Below are 18,779 nucleotides of genomic sequence, written 5' to 3'. Positions count from 1 at the left end.
TAAAGTAGGCACATCATAATCACATAATGCTGCAATATAGTCACAATTGTCCAAAAAGTGTATATATATATATATATATATATATATATATATATATATATATATATATATATATATACACACATACACACACACACACACACACACATACTGCTAAAAAAAAAAATAAAGGGAACACTTAAACAACACAATATAACTCCAAGTAAATCAAACTGTCCAATTAGGAAGCAACACTGACAATCAGTTTCACAGCTGTTGTGCAAATGGAACAGACAACAGGTGGAGATTATTGGCGATTAGCAAGACACACTCAATAAAGGAGTGGTTCTGCAGGTGGGGACCACAGACCACTTCTCACTACCTTTCTGCTTTCTGGCTGATGTTTTGGTCATTTTTGAATGTTGGTGGTCTTTCACACTCGTGGTAGCAGGAGACGGACTCTACAACCCACACAAGTGGCTCAGGTAGTGCAGCTCATCCAGGATGGCACATCAATGCGAGCTGTGGCAAGAAGGTTTGTTGTGTCTGTCAGCTTAGTGTCCAGAGGCTGGAGGCGCTACCAGGAGACAGGCCAGTACACCAGGAGACGTGGAGGAGGCCGTAGGAGGGCAACAACCCAGCAGCAGGACCGCTACCTCTGCCTTTGTGCAAGGAGGAACAGGAGGAGCTGCCAGAGCCCTGCAAAATGACCTCCAGCAGGCCACAAATGTGCATGTGTCTGCACAAATGGTTAGAAACCGACTCCATGAAGATGGTATGAGGGCCCGACGTCCACAGATGGGGGTTGTGCTCACAGCCCAAAACCGTGCAGGACGCTTGGCATTTGCCAGAGAACACCAGGATTGGCAAATTCACCACTGGCGCCCTGTGATCTTCACAGATGAAAGCAGGTTCACACTGAGCACATGTGACAGACGTGACAGAGTCTGGAGACGCCGTGGAGAGAGATCTGCTGCCTGCAACATCCTTCAGCATGACCGGTCTGGCAGTGGGTCAGTAATGGTGTGGGGTGGCATTTCTTTGGAGGGCCGCACAGCCCTCCATGTGCTCGCCAGAAGTAGCCTGACTGCCATTAGGTACCGAGATGAGATCCTCAGACCCCTTGTGAGACCATATGCTGGTGTGGTTGGCCCTGGGTTCCTCCTAATGCAGGACAATGCTAGACCTCATGTGGCTGGAGTGTGTCAGCAGTTCCTGCAAGATGAAGGCATTGAAGCTATGGACCGGCCCACCCGTTCCCCAGACCTGAATCCGATTGAGCACATCTGGGACATCATGTCTCGCTCCATCCACCAACGCCACGTTGCACCACAGACTGTCCAGGAGTTGGCGGATGCTTTAGTCCAGGTCTGGGAGGAGATCCCTCAGGAGACCATCCGCCACCTCATCAGGAGCTGCCCAGGCATTGTAGGGAGGTCATACAGGCACGTGGAGGCCACACACAAGACTGAGCCTCATTTTGACTTGTTTTAAGGACATTACATCAAAGTTGGATCAGCCTGTCGTGTGTTTTTCCACTTTAATTTTGTGTGTGACTCCAAATCCAGGCCTCCACTGGTTAATACATTTGATTTCCATTGATGATTTTTGTGATTTTGTTGTTGGCACATTCAAATTTGTACAGAACAAAGTTCAATGAGAATATTTCATTCATTCAGATCTAGGATGTGCATGTCTCATTACAAAGACAGCATAACTGGCCCAGTTCAGTTGGACATGCAAACTGGCAAATAAAGGTTGTAGGTGTTGTATAAATGTTGTATTTATAGTTTTTGATACCATTTGATATTAAATGTCACACCACTTGTCCTGTTTTCTCAGTTCCACTTAAACTTCAGAAAAACCCAATTTTGTGACGCATCATGAAAATGCCTTAAAGCACTGTGATCTTATATTTCTATTCAAAGTTTCAGTGTTAGAACAGAAAAGAAAAGGTGACTTTCTTCAAACCTGTTTATACGTGCTGATGCAAACTGGGCTGCAGAACTTTTTAACAGCGTCCTCAATCTGTACGAGGTGGTAGTTTCCCGTGACGGTGCAGTTACCACAACTCTCACAGCAACTCATTGACAGTCTTTTGGACGAGCGGAAACGGGAGAAGCATTCGTCACTGCAGAGGCGGTGAAGGACACCCTGATGATTAACCTCGTGTTGGATCTGAGAGAGCGAGACAGAGAGAGCGAGAGACAGAGAGAGACAGAGAGAGAGAGAGAGAGAGAGAGAGAGAGAGAGAGAGAGAGAGAGAGAGAGAAAGAGAGAGAGAGAGACAGAGAGAGACAGAGAGAGAGAGAGAGAGAGAGAGAGAGAGAGAGAGAATCAGAGCGAGAGCGAGACGGAGAGAGAGAGAGAAAATGAATTCTACTTTGTAGCCGGGCAATATTAATTTTTCAAAATCCTTTTTTAAAACACCACATATTTGGAAAAAAAAGGACCGTAAATTTCGGTGCTTTTTCAAAGTTTCTAAACAACTCCGTGATTGAGACGTAGTCAACGAAGGTGATAACTTACCATCATGGCTGTGATGCCCTCAGCCTGAACCAGCAATATTTGTGATTAGAGACTGTGAACGGCTACTTACACCCATATGTTTAATGTTTATTCTCTCAAAATCAATCAAATCAATCAGCTAAGCATGCTTGAGAAACGTGACTGAATCCAGCTTTTGGCCCTGGATTTTTATTTTTCGCAGGATCGTATTTTGTCTCTCTTTTCTAAAAGATTTATGCCAATATTATAATATTATAGTTACACCCTTAATTTATGCTATATAACACATTTCGACTTTCAACGAAGCTTTATATCCATGTTTGTGAATAAGACACAGGGACGCTCTTTTATAAAAGAATTACGCCCCTTGTGGCCTTTTGCTTTATTTGAAGGCAAACAGGCACGAGCCAAAAATAGCTCTCCTCTTTATCGCGGCACAGTTTAGTGTTCTCCTGTTCCACAACACGTCAGAGCCAAGTCAAGAAAACCAACCTAAGATTTTCTGGAAAATAACTGTGAAAGCCTACGACTAAAACTAAAAACAAGTGCACTGCAAATTTTTAAATTCTGGATGAAACTGTAACCTCAACCTGTAAACTCTAAGCTGGCGGTTTACAATTCAATCTCTCATTCTCATAAGTACATAAATTAAAGGAGTTTCTTCTAGAAAATTCAATATCAAGTTACGTTAAAGATCACAGCAGTTACTAAATAACTTAAATACTGCAAAGTCTCCTAATTTATTAAATGAGCAGGTCATCTTGGGATGAAAAATAAAGAAGACACATATAGATTGAATGTTTTCCTTCTTTTTCCTCCCAAAACGAGAAAGTAAACCCGCTTACCTCGCTGGGATTTCTGCACATAGTGCATCTAACAATGCTGTCTTCACTAAAACCCTCGACCCTGGATCTATAGATGGTCAGGCAAGCCTGGCTGCAAAACTCCTTCAACGTGTTTGAAGAATCCACTGGAACGGTTATCAAGTCCTTTGGATTCCCAATCACCCTTAAGATAAGGATAAAAGAAAAATCCACATTAAAATACATTCTAATGCGCCTTACATGTGAAACTTTCAAGGTATTTTTATTTCACTTTAATCTAGAAGATTTTGGGCAGATAAAAAAAAAACTAACTGCAACAAATGGGGGGAAATCACTGAGATGATTCAAGCAGGTGACTCACTTGAGGCAGAGGTGGCAAGTTTTCTTTGGGGCAATACTGATGGTTGGAGGCAGGGTGAACCCAGTCAGACAGACAGTGGAGCAGAAGAGCTGGTTAGAGCCTTTCCGCTGGAACGCTGTTTGGCCCTTCTGCAGGACCTTGGAGCAGCCTGAGCAGCAGATCCGTATTGATGCAGGAGGAGGCTGGGGCTGCAGCTGAGGCTGAAGCTGGAGCTGGGGCTGCGGTTGGAGCTGGAGCTGCGGCTGAGGCTGGGTCTGGAGTTGGAGTTGAGGCTGGAGCTGGAGCTGAATCTGGGCCAAGGGCTTGGCTTGGAGCTGAGGTTGTGGTTGGGCTGGCAGGACCATAAGAGGTGCTTTAATGGCTGAAGTTGACTGGCTCATGGTAGAGAATGCAGGTGGCTGTGAGGCTGCGACAGAACCTATTGAGAAGAAAGCAGTCACTGGGGCTGCGTATCGAAATTCAGTACCAAATTACCAAGTATTAGAATATTTATTAGTCACGCTATATTTTGCTCATTTAATTTCCAGTCAGAGCAAAACCATCAAGTTATCATTTTTCATCATTTTGTTTTTTTATTGTTTGTCTGGGCTCAAAACTGAGCCTGGGGTAGCACATGCCCCATTAGACAAACACCATTTAAAGCTTTCATCTTTGAGAGAGAGGAGAAAATCAACTGGACACCCAAGATGTGGGGGGTTTACGGACTGATTGGTCTAAATTTGCAGTTGATGAGTAGCAGAAAAGTCAACCAACTTCTACGACTGAACTCTGGAGGTATAGAAAAATAGCCCTGCAGATTCTTTGAGGAACTGAAAGTGAGCCTCCTGAAAAGAACAGAAAGTATAAAGTAATAAAGGTGAAGATTGACACACTAAACACTGAACAATGTGACAGTCAAAAAAAAAAAGGTGAGAGATTAACGAGTTTAATGCAGTGATAGAAAACAGGAAAAATCAGCCAGCGGCAGACACATCCCACACTAATAAGTAGCTGACAGACTCTGAAAAGTGGTAAAATGAACTGATGCAACTATTGCAGCTTCCCCACCTGGGTGCACAAACAAGCAAACAGAAATAGGTGATAAGCTGAACTGTTTAAGTGACTGACGGTTGTGATTGGCACAAAGATTCACCGACTAATTCACTTGATGGGTCGAGCTGTAGACACACTGGCTTTAATAATACAACCCCAATTCCAGTGAAGTTGGGACGTTGTGTAAAACATAAATAAAAACAGAATTCGATGATTTGTAAATCCTTCTCAGCCTATATTCAACTGAATACACTACAAAGACGAGATATTTAATGTTCAAACGGATAAACTTTGTTGTTTTTTGCAAATATTCACTCATTTTGAATTTGATGCCTGCAACACGTTCCAAAGAAGTTGGGACAGGGGCAACAGAAGACTGGGAAAGCTGAGGAATGCTCAAAAAACACCTGTTGGGAACATTCCACAGGTGAACAGGTTAATTGGAAACAGGTGGGTGTCATGATTGGGTATAAAGGGAGCATCCCTGAAAGGCTCAGTCATTCACAAGCAAGGACGGGCGAGGTTCACCACTTAGTGAACAACTGCGTGAGCAAATAGTCCAACAGTTTAAGAGCAACGTTTCTCAACGTGCAACTGCAGGAATTTAGGGATTTCATCATCTACAGTCCATAATATCATCAAAAGATTCAGAGAATCTGGAGAAATCTCTGCAAGTAAGCGGCAAGGCAGAAAACCAACACTGAATGCCCGTGACCTTCGACCCCTCAGGCGGCACTGCATTAAAAACCCACATCATTCTGTAACGGATATTCCCACATGGGCTCAGGAACACTTCGGAAAACCACTGTCAGTGAACTCAGTTCGTCGCTCCATCTACAAGTGCAGGTTAAAACTCTGCCATGCAAAGCGAAGCCACATATCAACACCACCCAGAAACGCTGCCGGCTTCTCTGGGCCGAGCTCATCTGAGATGGACTGACGCAGAGTGGAAAAGTGTCCTGTGGTCTGACGCGTCCACATTTCACACTGTTTCTGGAAATCATGGACGTCGTGTCCTCCGGGCCAAAGAGGAAAAGGACTGTCCGGTTTGTTTTCAGTGCAAAGTCCAAAAGCCAGCATCTCTGATGGTCTGGGGGTGTGTTAGTGCCCATGGCAGGGGTAACTGGCACATCTGTGAAGGCACCATTAATGCTGAAAGGTACATACAGGTTTTGGAGCAACATCTGCTGCCATCCAAGCAGCGTCTTTTTCAGGGACGTCCTGCTTATTTCAGCAAGACGATGCCGAGCCACATTCTACACGTGTTACAACAGCGTGGCTTCGTAGTAAAAGAGTGCGGGTACTAGACTGGCCTGCCTGCAGTCCAGACCGTCTCCCATTGAAAATGTGTGGCGCATTATGAAGCTCAAAATACGACAGCGGAGACTCCCGGACTGCTGAGCAGCTGAAGCTGGACATCAAGCAGGAATGGGAAAGAATTCCACCTACAAAGCTTCAACAATCAGTGTCCTCAGTTCCCAAACGCTTATTGAGTGTTGTTAAAAGGAAAGGTGATGTAACACAGTGGGAAACACGCCCCTGTCCCAACTTCTCTGGAACGTGTTGCAGGCATGAAACTCAAAATGAGTGAATATTTGCAAAAAACAATAAAGTTTATCCGTTTGAACATTAAATATCTCGTCTTTGTAGTGTATTCGATTGAATTTAGGTTGAAAAGGATTTGCAAATCATCGTATTCAGTTTTTATTTGTTTTACACAACGTCCCAACTTCACTGGAACTGGGGTTGTAATTATTGGTGTGTATTTTAGTGATTTTAGATGTATTTTAATTATTTTCCATTTACCGATGGTGTCAGTCCACTCACCAGAAATGGGATCACCAGCTCCTCTAACAGAGAAGACGGAACTGATCCTCAGCTCATCTGGAGGAGTTGCTATCTAAAATAAAAGTATACAGAAGGTAAAATAACGTTAATCCAGGACACATTCTATTACAGAGACAGCAATCCTAGTCAAAAAGTCAAATCCTACATTTAAAAATAAATTAATTCATGAATAAATCTCACCCCCCTTGTCCCAAAACTGTGCAACCCATTTAGATAATATTAATTTGTATTGATTTATTATCTTTTATTTATACTTTTAAGTTACCAATCCAGAGAAGTTTCATAACGACAGTAAACATAAAGCTCACCTCGTGTTCCCCGTTCTCGAGCTCCTCTTTAACGCGGCTAATGTCAGATGGCGGGATCAGGGCTTTATCGTAGCCCTCATCTATGGGCTCATCCTTTATTTTCATTAAAGGAGAATACAGGGTTTCCTCTCTAAAGCTTCCACCTTGCTCCTGTGACGAGGTCTGTAGTTCAGAAAGAAAGAAAAAGAAAAAACGACTTAATAAAGACCCATAGGCTAAAATATCCACTCAAACATCACACAAAAAATGAAGCAACCCATAATCAATATTTAATCAATCAACAAGCTCACAAAAATTATGCTAACTTCAGATCGGTAGAAATGTAGAGGAAATAATTACGGCTTGCCTGCTACGAAAACCGATAAGATTAGAAGGTAAGATTTTATTTATATTTTAATTTTTAATTTTATAGCCAAACAGTCTTTAAAACGGTATTTTATGGACTGATCGTCAATGATCACACCTCTGAAACTCAAACAGCAAAAACGCAAGAAATAACAACAGCGAAAAATAATATGATTGTGGGTGCACGGGGAGTCACTTCAAAGGACTGTTCTTTTTATTTCCCCCCCAATTAAATCACCAGAGCTGTTAAACACTGATCAGGTGTAACATCACGACCGCCTGCTTGTTTCTGCGCTCACTGTCCACTTTATCAGCTCCACTTACTGTATAGCTGGTCTTTGTAGTTCTACAGTTACAGACTGTAGTCCATCTGTTTCTCTGATACTCTGTTACCCCCTTTTTATTTCACTAGGAACAGGTTGCTTTGGAAACACAGCATTCAAAAGTACAGACACAGCTTCATAAGATATCTGAAAGCATGGCTCTGACTGGTTTTTGGAACCGACTCATTACATAAATGTACAATTCTGTACATTTTGATGCACCATCACTGTTTAAATTTAGTGTAAAACATGGCCTGTGCTAAGTTTTTAAATCTATCCATCTCTAGAACTAAGTCACACAAACGAATCAGCTCATCTGAAACATGAAGCAGACCCGTTCTTCACTCTGCGGCCACCGCTTTGGGTTAAAGCTTTACGTTTAGCTTACACTAGTTTCATTCTGTGAGGTGCCCTCCTCCATTTGAGACTGCTGAGCACTGTCATCTGAAAGAAATCAGAGAGACTGTGTAAATAATTAACATGCACAGAAAACATCATTTGAATAAATACATTTATAATCGAAACGCAAAGAAAGTACAACACAACTTGGACGCTTCATCATCCTCACTATAACATCCGCCGAGGAACAGAAAGACCAACGCTCACAGCCTGGTCTTCTCTTTCTACGGAACCACGTAGGCGTCACTAACGAGAAAAAAAATGAGGTGCAAAGTTTGAACCCCGCAGTTTAGTAACCCGCGCCGACCGATTCGGAAACCGCGCCGACCGATTCGGAAACCGCGCCGACCGATTCGGAAACCGCGCCGACCGATTCGGAAACCGCGCTCTCGGTTATCAAAACCGCACCGACCGATTCGGAAACCGCGCTCTCGGTTATCAAAACCGCACCGACCGATTCGTAAACCGCACCGACCGATTCGTAAACCACATTCTGGCAACACCTGCTTTTTTTCTTGTTAACGTTACTTGCTTATATTTATCTTTATATTTAGCTGCCCTCTTTCAGAAATGTAAAAAAATTCTCCATTTTCTCAAAATAGTCATAAAAGTGGCCTGTACTGTAGATGTGGGAGGGGCCATGTGCTTTACACGGAGAAACTGAAGAAAAATACAGAGGCCACGGGAATTAAATTCAAGAGTAGAGTTTATAAATCCATGGGCACAGGTCTGGTTCCCATCAGCACCACTGTGAACAATTCTGACTCAGTAAGTTTCTCTAGAACAGAGCGTTTCACACCAAACCGCTCTGAGTGACTCTGCTTACATCTTAATGACTCAATTAGGCAGAAATGTTGAAAATCCGTGTGTTATCTGTAAAGCACTTCAAACTGCAATTGCTTGCATTAAAGACGCCATAATAATCGGTCAGTTGTGTCCACGTAAGGAAACAGATCCTTACCCGCATTTGCTCCACTCTGTTGCGAGACTTTCCTGCTCTGACTTTCACTCTCGTCTTGCTCCTCACTGTGACGACCCCTCTGGCTGGAGCTGCTCTCCCAGTCTTCTTCATCCGCCCCAAAAACAGGAAACCCATCCAGCTCGTCTTCCACGGCGCCGCGCTGGGGCCGCTCAGACGAGCTGCTGGACTCTGCCGGCAAATCGGCAACGGACCTCAAGGAACCCTCACCGGACCGTTCCATCTCAGCACCTGGAAAGAATCAAAAACACAACATTTCCACAATTATCACCAAAAGCACAGCTGAGCTAAATCAGTGCAGCTTTATTAAAGCAAACAAGGAGTGCGTTTCCATGGCTCAATAATCCGATCATAATCAGATTTCTGCGGTTATCCGATTATTCCTGTTAACAGCAGACTGATTTCTCAGATCGGAGTAAAGATCTGATTAAGGAATCTGATGAAGAGGCTGGATTTGAGCTCAGTAGTCAGGTTTCTCAGTGCTGTGAGCTCTCACTGATTTCTTTCGCATTTTTCAGTCTGAGCATGTGCGAAAACAGGCGGCGGTACCAGAAATAAGCGAGCAGCGTCGCCGCGAGAGGCAGCAAAACACTGTTGGAGCGACACTGAAACCAAATACATTCCTGATGAAATGACGGATTTAAATATTCTTCATCTTTTAGATGATGCATGTTCATATTGTCAACTAAAGCGGTGAAGTTTGAGTTTAACATTATGTTTCCGTCTCGTTGTCTTCTGCGAGTTTATCGGCTGGCTGTAAAACAGAAATCTGATTACTGTCTCACTCCTGCAGACCTGGAGTTTCCCCCTTGTCTGATTACTCAAGTGCATCACTGACAAAATCTGACATTTGTAGTTATCGGATTATTAAGTGCATGTAAACACTACAAAGAAAACAACTATCAGAATTCATTTAATTAGCATTAAAATGTGTGACAGCAAAATATTTGATTGAAATGGCTCAATATCTCATTTTCAAGTCTTATTGGTTGTCAATGAATAAAATGCTGGTACTGCAATGTGAATCACATAAGGCTGCTTCCCAAAGTATTTATGTGCATGAGAGATAGTCTAGTATTCAGATGATGACACGATAATCCAATATCAAGAGTTCATTTATAATAATAACCATAATATTTTAAAACCCTGTAGAGCCAATATTGGGTCCGTGTATAAAAACTGGATTAAAACTGGAATTATTTGTCTCAATTCCTAATTTTCTGAAATATATAAAAGACATTTTTTTTGCTGCTGCATGCACCTGCTTTCCACTAACTGATTTTACGCCCATCATGTGTCTGTTGCAGTTGTGTTCATTTTTGCCGTATGTCTTTTTTTTATCATCAATTAATAAAATAGAAAAAAAAAACGATTGTCTTACTTGATTTATCTGTTGTGTTTCTGTTATTTTGTCCCTCTTTTGCATTTCCCTTTTCCTCAAGTGCTTCTGCAGCTGGCCAGGTGACCATTTTAAATAAGACCACATTTTTAATGACGTGTTAAATTAACGGTTTTGAAATATAATAAATAAATAAATAAAGACAAATTCAGGCCAATTCTGCCTTAACAATGCTCCATAAATGGGGCCACTTTAGGCAGATCTGTAACCCTGTAATGCCCGTCTGGCCAAACTGTTTCCTGCTTTCATAATTTATGCAGAAAAGGGTAAAACATGAATAAATATCACACGTCACCAGTCACACGAAAACCAGAATCCTCTACCTGATGACTGCTCCTCTTCTCTATGGCATTCTTCCGCCATGGAGATGACATTCTGAAATTAAGGAAAGAGCAAAGGTGTTAATGCAAGTCGCTGTAATTCGGGGGTTTGTGTGTCAGAGAATTACGGCGAAAGAGCCGCAGTGAAGCCTGGAGTCCGAACTAGAAGGAACGTCCACCTCCTGCGGTCAAGTCTGCAGATTTACGGCAGAGTCCTATTTTTAAAGTGACCAGGCAAATATTCCACAGCCAGAGGTGATGAAAAATATTATTAAAGGCATTTTATGAGCCGTGTGTGTATACACACACACACACACACACACACAGATAGACAGTGTGTGTATTTTTTTTCCTTTTAATTCAAACAGACACTTAAACAACTGCTTTTATGAAAGATCTACAGTGATAATAAAGGAATGCCTCCTAGATTCCTATAAGAACACAAGCTATTACTGCACTCCCTCATTTGCACTCCACCAACATGCACTGTACCCATAATTACAAACTACTGTTTACTGGCCTCGGTGTCATTCTACCACTGACACCACCGTCCTGCAACGCACTTCACCTGAACTACGAACCTCCAATCCAGGATCTGCACACGTTGCTGTCATTTGTCTCTGTATCTGCCTCCACCTCCTCCAGAACTACTGTGAGACGCAGAACTGCATCTCATAGAACTGGGCAATAAAGGCAAAAAGAAGGTGCGCCTCTCGTAATGACTTGGTATCTCGTAATTATGACTTGGTATCTCGTAATTATGATTAAGAATCTCTTAATTATGACTTGGTATCTCAGAATTATGATTAAGAATCTCGTAATTATGATTAGGAATCTCTTAATTATGATTAAGAATCTCTTAATTATGACTTGGTATCTCAGAATTATGATTAAGAATCAAATAATTATGACTTGGTATCTCGTAATTATGATTAAGAATCTCTTAATTATGACTTGGTATCTCAGAATTATGATTAAGAATCAAATAATTATGACTTGGTATCTCGTAATTATGATTAAGAATCTCTTAATTATGACTTGGTATCTCAGAATTATGATTAAGAATCTCGTAATTATGACTTGGTATCTCGTAATTATGATTAAGAATCTTGTAATTATGATTAAGAATGTCAAATATGACTTGGTATCTCAGAATTATGATTAAGAATCAAATAATTATGACTTGGTATCTCAGAATTATGATTAAGATTCTCGTAAATATGACTTGGTATCTCGTAATTATGACTTGGTATCTCATAATTATGATTTAGAATCTCGTAATTATGACTAAGAATCTCATGACTATGATTAAGAATCTCATAATTATGACTTAGTATCTCAAATATGATTTAGCATCTCATAAACATGAGAAGATGGTCTCTAGGTGACAGTAATTATGTTAATATTACATCACAACTATGAGAGACTCACTGAGAGACATTATACCAAGTCATAATTAGATTAACCCATCATTGTGCAGAGAGCAGGTACAGAGCCAATGAGATGCTGCTGGCATCTAATCAAAGTGGAAAATACAGTATTACTTACATAAAAAGTGCAAGAACAACTGACAGATAACAACCTGTACGAATAGGACGGCAGAGCGGTAAAATTATTATTATTATTTTAAATTAGAAGTTATAAGGTGAAAGACTTCTCACAGTAAACTTACAACTACATTTCACTAAAGGTTTTGGACCCAGACCAGGACTAAACCTAGACTAAAGGACATTCACTACGAGCAATGCCACTTAGTCCAAAACTGAACTTAATCCATGTTTACGTTTCATGGAAAGGGGGAAAGCCTACTGCAGTCAAGCACCAGTCTTAAATGTGAATTCCACCGAATTATAAAATAAATCTACATAATTAAGCGGTTATGATGTACACAGAACCGTTCGGGGCGGATCGGTGTGAAGCGCTCCGTTCTAGAGGAACTTACCGAGTCAGAACTGCTCACAGTGGTGGTGATAGGAACCAGACGTCCCCCTCTAAAAGCTCCTCACAGAACGTCACTGCATAAAACAGTCATGAACTCAGTGCCTGATGCCTGGGGCTCTTTTTTATGATGGTGTTGACCTAAAAGATTTTAAAGGTTCTCTGGCGGTTCTGGACGGTAAATAAAACGTCTATACCTGTGTTGTAGTCATGGCGACCCCCTGGTTCCCATCACCACCACTGCAAAAACACCTGAGTCTCTACAATCAACCACTTCACACCAAACCGCCCTGAATGAGTCTGTTTACATCTCAACCACAGAATTATGCCAATGCGTGTTCACACAGATGAGCACCATGCAGAGAACCCTCTGCATGATTAAGGGTTCTCTGCCCTGTGAAACGGTGCTCCATATTAACGGAGAACCTGCTGTGGTTAGGACGTCAAGCCAAACAAAAGGAGCCATATAACCTACAACACGGTCTCCGTCAATCTGAAGAACCATTATAACACGCAGAATAGATGGTTCTAAACAGGCACCGTTCCGTTTACCAAAGAACCACGACCACCTCTCTAAGGGTGCAGCCGGCGTATGCGACCCCACAACAGCAGGTGGTGCACTTTCTCTCTTTAAATGACCGTTTTCCCATCAGACGCCAGGCTCCGGGTCTGGCTGAGCTCGGATTACGGCGGTGAAGTTACGTCCAGTCGGGAATGACCAATAATAGCGGTCAACGTGACCAAAACGCCGAATGCAACGCCGCTGGCCTCAGACCGGCCGCAGCGGGCGGCAGGTCGTTAGCATTCGCGGCTAACAGAAGGAACCAAACCGGCTTTATTTACTTGCTGACTCCGCCGGGCGGCGCTCGGGGGGACCGGAGGGAGGGAAGGGACGGCTCCATCAACGAGCTTGCGCTTCTTTCCGAAGCCCAGCTTCACCTGCGTGAAGTTGTGGAACTGGTCTTTGGTGAAATGTGAGCTGCAGACGCGGATTCGGTTGCTGGCGGTTCCGCCGCGGCTCACTAAGAACTCCGTCCAGCTGCTCCTCAGCTCGCCGTCGGGCAGGCGGTAGAAATTAGCGCCGGGGTCGGTTTCGGAGTTGTTTGTGCATCCGGCGACCCCACAGCGGTAAAACGAGGGCATCGCGACATTCGGGGCTCGGCGGATTAAAGAGTGAAGCCGCCCTGAAAGCCGCGCAGGAGCCCGGAGACGCTCGGCCGGCCGCCCGTTAGCCCGTTAGCCTAGCTAGCGTGCTCTATTGTAGTTGGCGAGGCTCAACGAACTTGGAACATTTCGCTCGTGCAATTTAGATGACGAAACAGCAGCCGCGATTCTGATTGGCGGAGGGGGTGGGGGCGCCATGACGTCACGCGCTCCCCCACACGGCTCCGCCCAGTCGTGCATAAACAAATCCTTCAATAAAACTGGGGGTGGGGGGCGTTTTGTCACCCCCACCCCACCCCACTGGGTCCATCTAGGTTCTACTGTAGTCCATCTGTTTCTCTGGTACTCTTGTTACCCTGTTCTTCAGTGGTCAGGACCCCCATGGACCCTCACAGAGCTGGTGGTGGGTCATTCTCAGCGCCGCAGTGACACTGGTGTGGTCTTGGTGCGTTAATGTGCGTTGTGCTGGTCTGAGTGGATCAGACACAGCAGTGCTGGAGTTTTCAAACACTGTGTCCACCCACTGTCCACACTCCTACCTTGTTGGTCCGCCTTGTGGATGTGAAGTCAGAGACGACAGCTCATCTGCGGCTGCGCAGTCTGTGTTGGTCGTCCTCTAGTCCTTCGTCAGTGTCTGTGTTTACGTGCAAAGATTTTGCCAATCCGATTAAATACAGTCGGATTACAGATCCAGACTGAGGTGTTTATGCTCACTCTGCTCAACAGTCTGAAAATCTTCGTTTACGTGCCCACGACAAGTAATCCGAGGCAGAATGACGTGGAGCAGCGCTTGGAGTGAATGTTCCCATGACCGCGAACGTCACGTGAGGGCCAGTTGGCGCGCTTGTGTTTTTAATGGCTTTAAACCGACGTCCTGCTCCAAGACACATAAGCTGGACGTCCGTCCCACCGCCGTCTCTTAAAGCTCAGAGTATGAACCTCGTCTCCTCTGCAGACCCGCTTCCGCTCCGTCGTGTTGACCAGTATAAACGCATGCGCAGGACGTTCTTACACCTTCCGATAGGGAATGTAATCGGATTCAGGCGGATATTTTTCTTCTATTTAAAGGATTATTTAGAAGTTTACCCACCTCGGTCAATCGGATAGAAATTGTATTCTGATTGGCCTCAATAGGATTAGTCTATTCCGACTGAGGTGTTTACATGGACGTATTCTATTCCGATTGAGCTATTAGTCGGATTATTAACGGATTATCAGGCTGCACCTAAACGTGGCTAGTGGTCACAGGACGCTGCCCACAGGACGATACTTTTGGTTGGTGGACTATTCTCAGTCCAGCTGCGACGCTGAGGTGTTTAAAACCTCCACTCAGACCAGCACAACACAGAATCTCATTATTATGAGATAGCAAGTCATAATTAGGGAAAATGTCCTTAATGGCGATGGGTTCTTGGCCAGGGCCAGAAACGGGCTTCCACACCATGGCTCTGTAGCTGGCAGTCAAATCATACAGGGCCCTACCGGTAACAGAGAGCATGGATCTCATGAAACAAGCTCACAGTCCCCTTTCAATTACTCTGGGCTGTGTACACAGCTGATATTATTGATCAATTATACCGCTTTTTCCCTAAATATCTCATTAATTAAAATGTTCGGATGTAATCAACGTCATTCAGAACGGTTCAAGCTTAAATTTGGCATTATTGAGAAAATTACACTCAGATTTCTTTACAGTGGTGGTGATGGGAACCAGACGTCTCAAGTCAAACATGGCTATTTTATTTACAACTCAGTTAAGATTAAGTGACCCTTATTAGTCCCACAAACGGGGAAATTCCACCTCCGCATTTAACCCATCCATGCAGTGAAACACCACATACACACTAGTGAATACACACACACTAGGGGGCAGTGAGCACACTCGCCCGGAGCGGTGGGCAGCCCTATCCGCAGCGCCCGGGGAGCAGTTGGGGGTTAGGTGTCTTGCTCAAGGACACCTCAGGTCACTTACCATCAGCTCTGGGGGGATCGAACCGGCGACCTTCAGGTCACAGGGCCGGTTCTCTAACCTCCAAAACCTCTCAAAACTATCATAATGCAGAGTCTCAGACATCAGGCAGTGAATTCATAACCACCTCATGCAATGACGTTCTGTGAGGGAGCTTTTAAAGGTGGACGTCTGGTTCCTATCACCACCACTGTGAACAGTTCTGACTCTCTAAGTTTCTCGACAACAGAGCGTTTCACACCAAACTGCTCTGAACGACTCTGTTTACATCTTAATGACTTAATTATGACAATAAAAAAAAAAATAGGTTGAATTCCACCTTTAACTATGACTTCATCGTGGACGGGCTGCAAAAGAAGCAGCAGAAGTTAAATGCATTACAACTCAGAGATCACACGAGGCAGTCCAGTCGTGGGCTGGAGGTTAGGGAACCAGCCCTGTGACCGGAAGGTTGCCGGTTCGATCCCCTCAGCTGACGGTCCCTTGAGAAAGGCGCTTGAGCCCCACCTGTGCTCACTGCCCCCTAGTGCGTGAGTTCACGAGTGTGCATGTGCGTGGGTGTGCGGAGGTCTAATTCCACAGTGAGCAAACCCAGTTGGCTGATGGTTCTGAATTCACTCCGATGGGCCTCGTTCACCAACCGTTCTCAGGTTTTACGAAGACTCTGACGTTCACCGGTGTTTTCTCTGTTTGTTCTGCGCTTTAAGACCACGCCATGAACCCGACGCCGACTTTCCCCTCAGGACCTTTCTCTAGAGCACATTACGGTATTAGAGAACGAGGCACTTTGGCATTAAATAGACGTGATGGTGACCTAACGGCTGGAAGCTATGAGTGCACGTGCATGAAGAAAAACAAACAGGACACAGGAGCTCGTACCTCGTTTAGTTTCCCCACTGCGTGTAAATAAATTGTGATCAGCCGTTTTCTTCATTAGTTACATCATCAAACATCTTCACAGCGCAAATGACAGTAAGACGCCTTTATTCATCGCTGCTGTTCTTAAGCCACTATGACTTTTCACTACAGACCCCCTAAAGCAACACGGCGATGACCACAGACTGCATATCTCATAACTTGTGGCCTCAATATAGCTTCTATATAGTAATTTGTGGCCTCAATGTAGTAAATCATGGTATTATAATAACTCATGGCCTCAATGTGGTCATTTTTGGCCTTAAATCGTGGTCTCGGTATAGTAAATAGTGGCCTCCACATAATAACTCATAGCCTTAATACAGTAAATCATAGTCTCAATATAATGACTTGTGATCCCAACATAACATGTGGCCTCAATATAGTAAATTGTGGGCTCCACATGACAACTCATGCCCTAATATAGTAAATCATAGTGTCAAATTAATAACTTGTGATCACAACAAAATAACTCATGGCCTCAATATAGTAAGTTGTGGAATCCACCCAGCAACTCTTGGCCTTAATATAGTAAATCATAATCTCGATATAATAACATGTGGCCTCAATATAGTGAATATAGCAAATTGTGGCTTTCACATAACTCTTAATATAGTTAATTACAGTCTGAATATAATGACTTGAGATCTCAACATAATAACATGTGGCCTCAATATAGTGAATTGTGGGCTCCACAGGACAACTCATGCCCTAATACAGTAAATCATAGTCTCGATATAATAACTCGTGGCTTCAATGCATTAATTTGTGGCCACACCTTATGAAAAAATAACCACCGTGTCACTTTAGGAGCTCCGTATTCCACCCAGAAATGGGAACGGGGCGCCAAAATTCCAAAAATTGCCGTCTTTGCCACTTTTATTGACCCACGTTTCAGTCTTCACGATTTCCTGGATGACGGACGTGCACGTGGAGTATCTACGGCGGAAAGTGCTCGGTCGCCTCGGTCGGTCTGGTCTCCTCGGTCGGTCCCCCTGGTCTGGTCTCCTCGCCGGGTCCGGTCCGGTCTCCTCGCCCGGCGCTGTAGTGCTTTGTTTAGCTTCCCGGTTAACGCCGCGGTCGCTCGCTCCGGGTGATTTCCTACTTTCTCCTCTCCTCTCCTCCGCCCCTCTTTCCTGCTCGGTCTATCCGGCTACTGCTGCCCCCGATACACTTTTATACGACCATCATTTTCATCTTTACCGTCAGCGGCGGCAGCAGCAGCAGGAGGAGGAGGAGGAAGAACCGAAGCATCGACAAAGCGGCCGGCAGCATCTTTCCTTACCTGTACCGTGAGTTCCGCCATGCCGCCTTCGAGCTGATAGGGCGGAGACGTCCTCTCCGCGGACCGGCTCGCCTCCTCGGCCCGGCCCGGCCCGGCTCGCCTCGCCTGTCCGGCGGCGCTGGTTCGGGTTTAACGCGCGAGCTGTTTGTTTATTTTCAGCGCAGCATTATTAGCAGGCGGCTAAAGCTGCTAGCAGAACAAGCCGAGCATCAAAAGCAGCGCGTTTCTCCGCAGGCGAGTCAGAAATACCGCCTGATCACGTCTAATCAGTACAAAACGAACTGCGGGCGAAAGTTTGGTTGCGTTTTATAAACTTTAGCGCTTATAAAACCGCAGCTGAAGTTAAATTTGCAGCATTTGGTCTCCATTCAACACCAACGCAGCGCAGAGACGCGGCAGGTCGGCAGCCGCGCCACCTACAGCCGCGGAGGAGAACAGCGCGCTGCACTGACTGCACTCCCACCACTGAACTCCTAGTCATAATAACCACTTTATTATTACTATTAATAATAATAACAATTGGAACACTTGTAATAATTGTAGATAAGAACTATTGTGATATATCCATGCATGGTTTTATTGCTTAATTTTATTTTAATTATATATCTCGCTGTTGTTGGAAGAAAACCTTGTTTTTCGTTTTTTGACATAATTTGAAAATCCCTGTTGCTTTTGACATTGTGTGCAAATTTCAAGATGAACGAACGAAGATAAACGGCCCAAAATGACTTGGAAAAAATTCTGGTTCCATTGACTTACATTGAAGGTAAAGCAGGTTTTCTCCTTCTCCTGTAAAGTTACTATTTTGGAGATATTCCAAAACGGCGTACAATTGTATACACACAATTATATATAAACACGTTATTCGACATATATACACACG

The 18,779-nt window shown here is 44.0% G+C and overlaps 1 protein-coding gene across 3 annotated transcripts in view; it reads right to left on the bottom strand.

Moving 5' to 3' along the window:
* Positions 1 to 18,350, bottom strand: part of si:ch211-266o15.1 (zinc finger MYM-type protein 4) — a 58,542-nt gene extending 40,192 nt beyond the window's left edge. The window contains exons 1-9 of one of the 3 annotated variants that reach the window (XM_017721594.1): positions 17,897 to 18,350; positions 10,629 to 10,680; positions 8,889 to 9,137; positions 7,917 to 7,972; positions 6,861 to 7,022; positions 6,532 to 6,604; positions 3,673 to 4,090; positions 3,333 to 3,495; positions 1,951 to 2,157 (exon numbers count right to left, since the gene is read on the bottom strand). In XM_017721594.1, the coding sequence (XP_017577083.1) occupies positions 1,951 to 2,157; positions 3,333 to 3,495; positions 3,673 to 4,090; positions 6,532 to 6,604; positions 6,861 to 7,022; positions 7,917 to 7,972; positions 8,889 to 9,137; positions 10,629 to 10,680; positions 17,897 to 17,917 (1,401 nt within the window). In that variant the 5' untranslated portion in view covers positions 17,918 to 18,350. Of the gene's footprint in view, positions 1 to 1,950; positions 2,158 to 3,332; positions 3,496 to 3,672; positions 4,091 to 6,531; positions 6,605 to 6,860; positions 7,023 to 7,916; positions 7,973 to 8,888; positions 9,138 to 10,628; positions 10,681 to 13,406; positions 13,799 to 17,896 lie in introns of those variants that run through there. The other 2 variants (XM_017721593.2, XM_017721596.2) reach the window with 2 other exon arrangements.
* Positions 18,351 to 18,779: the final 429 nt, after the last annotated feature.

Source organism: Pygocentrus nattereri, chromosome 10, assembly GCF_015220715.1.
Source record: "Pygocentrus nattereri isolate fPygNat1 chromosome 10, fPygNat1.pri, whole genome shotgun sequence".
NCBI classification, from domain to species: Eukaryota; Metazoa; Chordata; class Actinopteri; order Characiformes; family Serrasalmidae; genus Pygocentrus; species Pygocentrus nattereri.
Note: the sequence above shows the minus strand (reverse complement) of the source record. Positions and strands in the feature narration are given on the sequence as shown.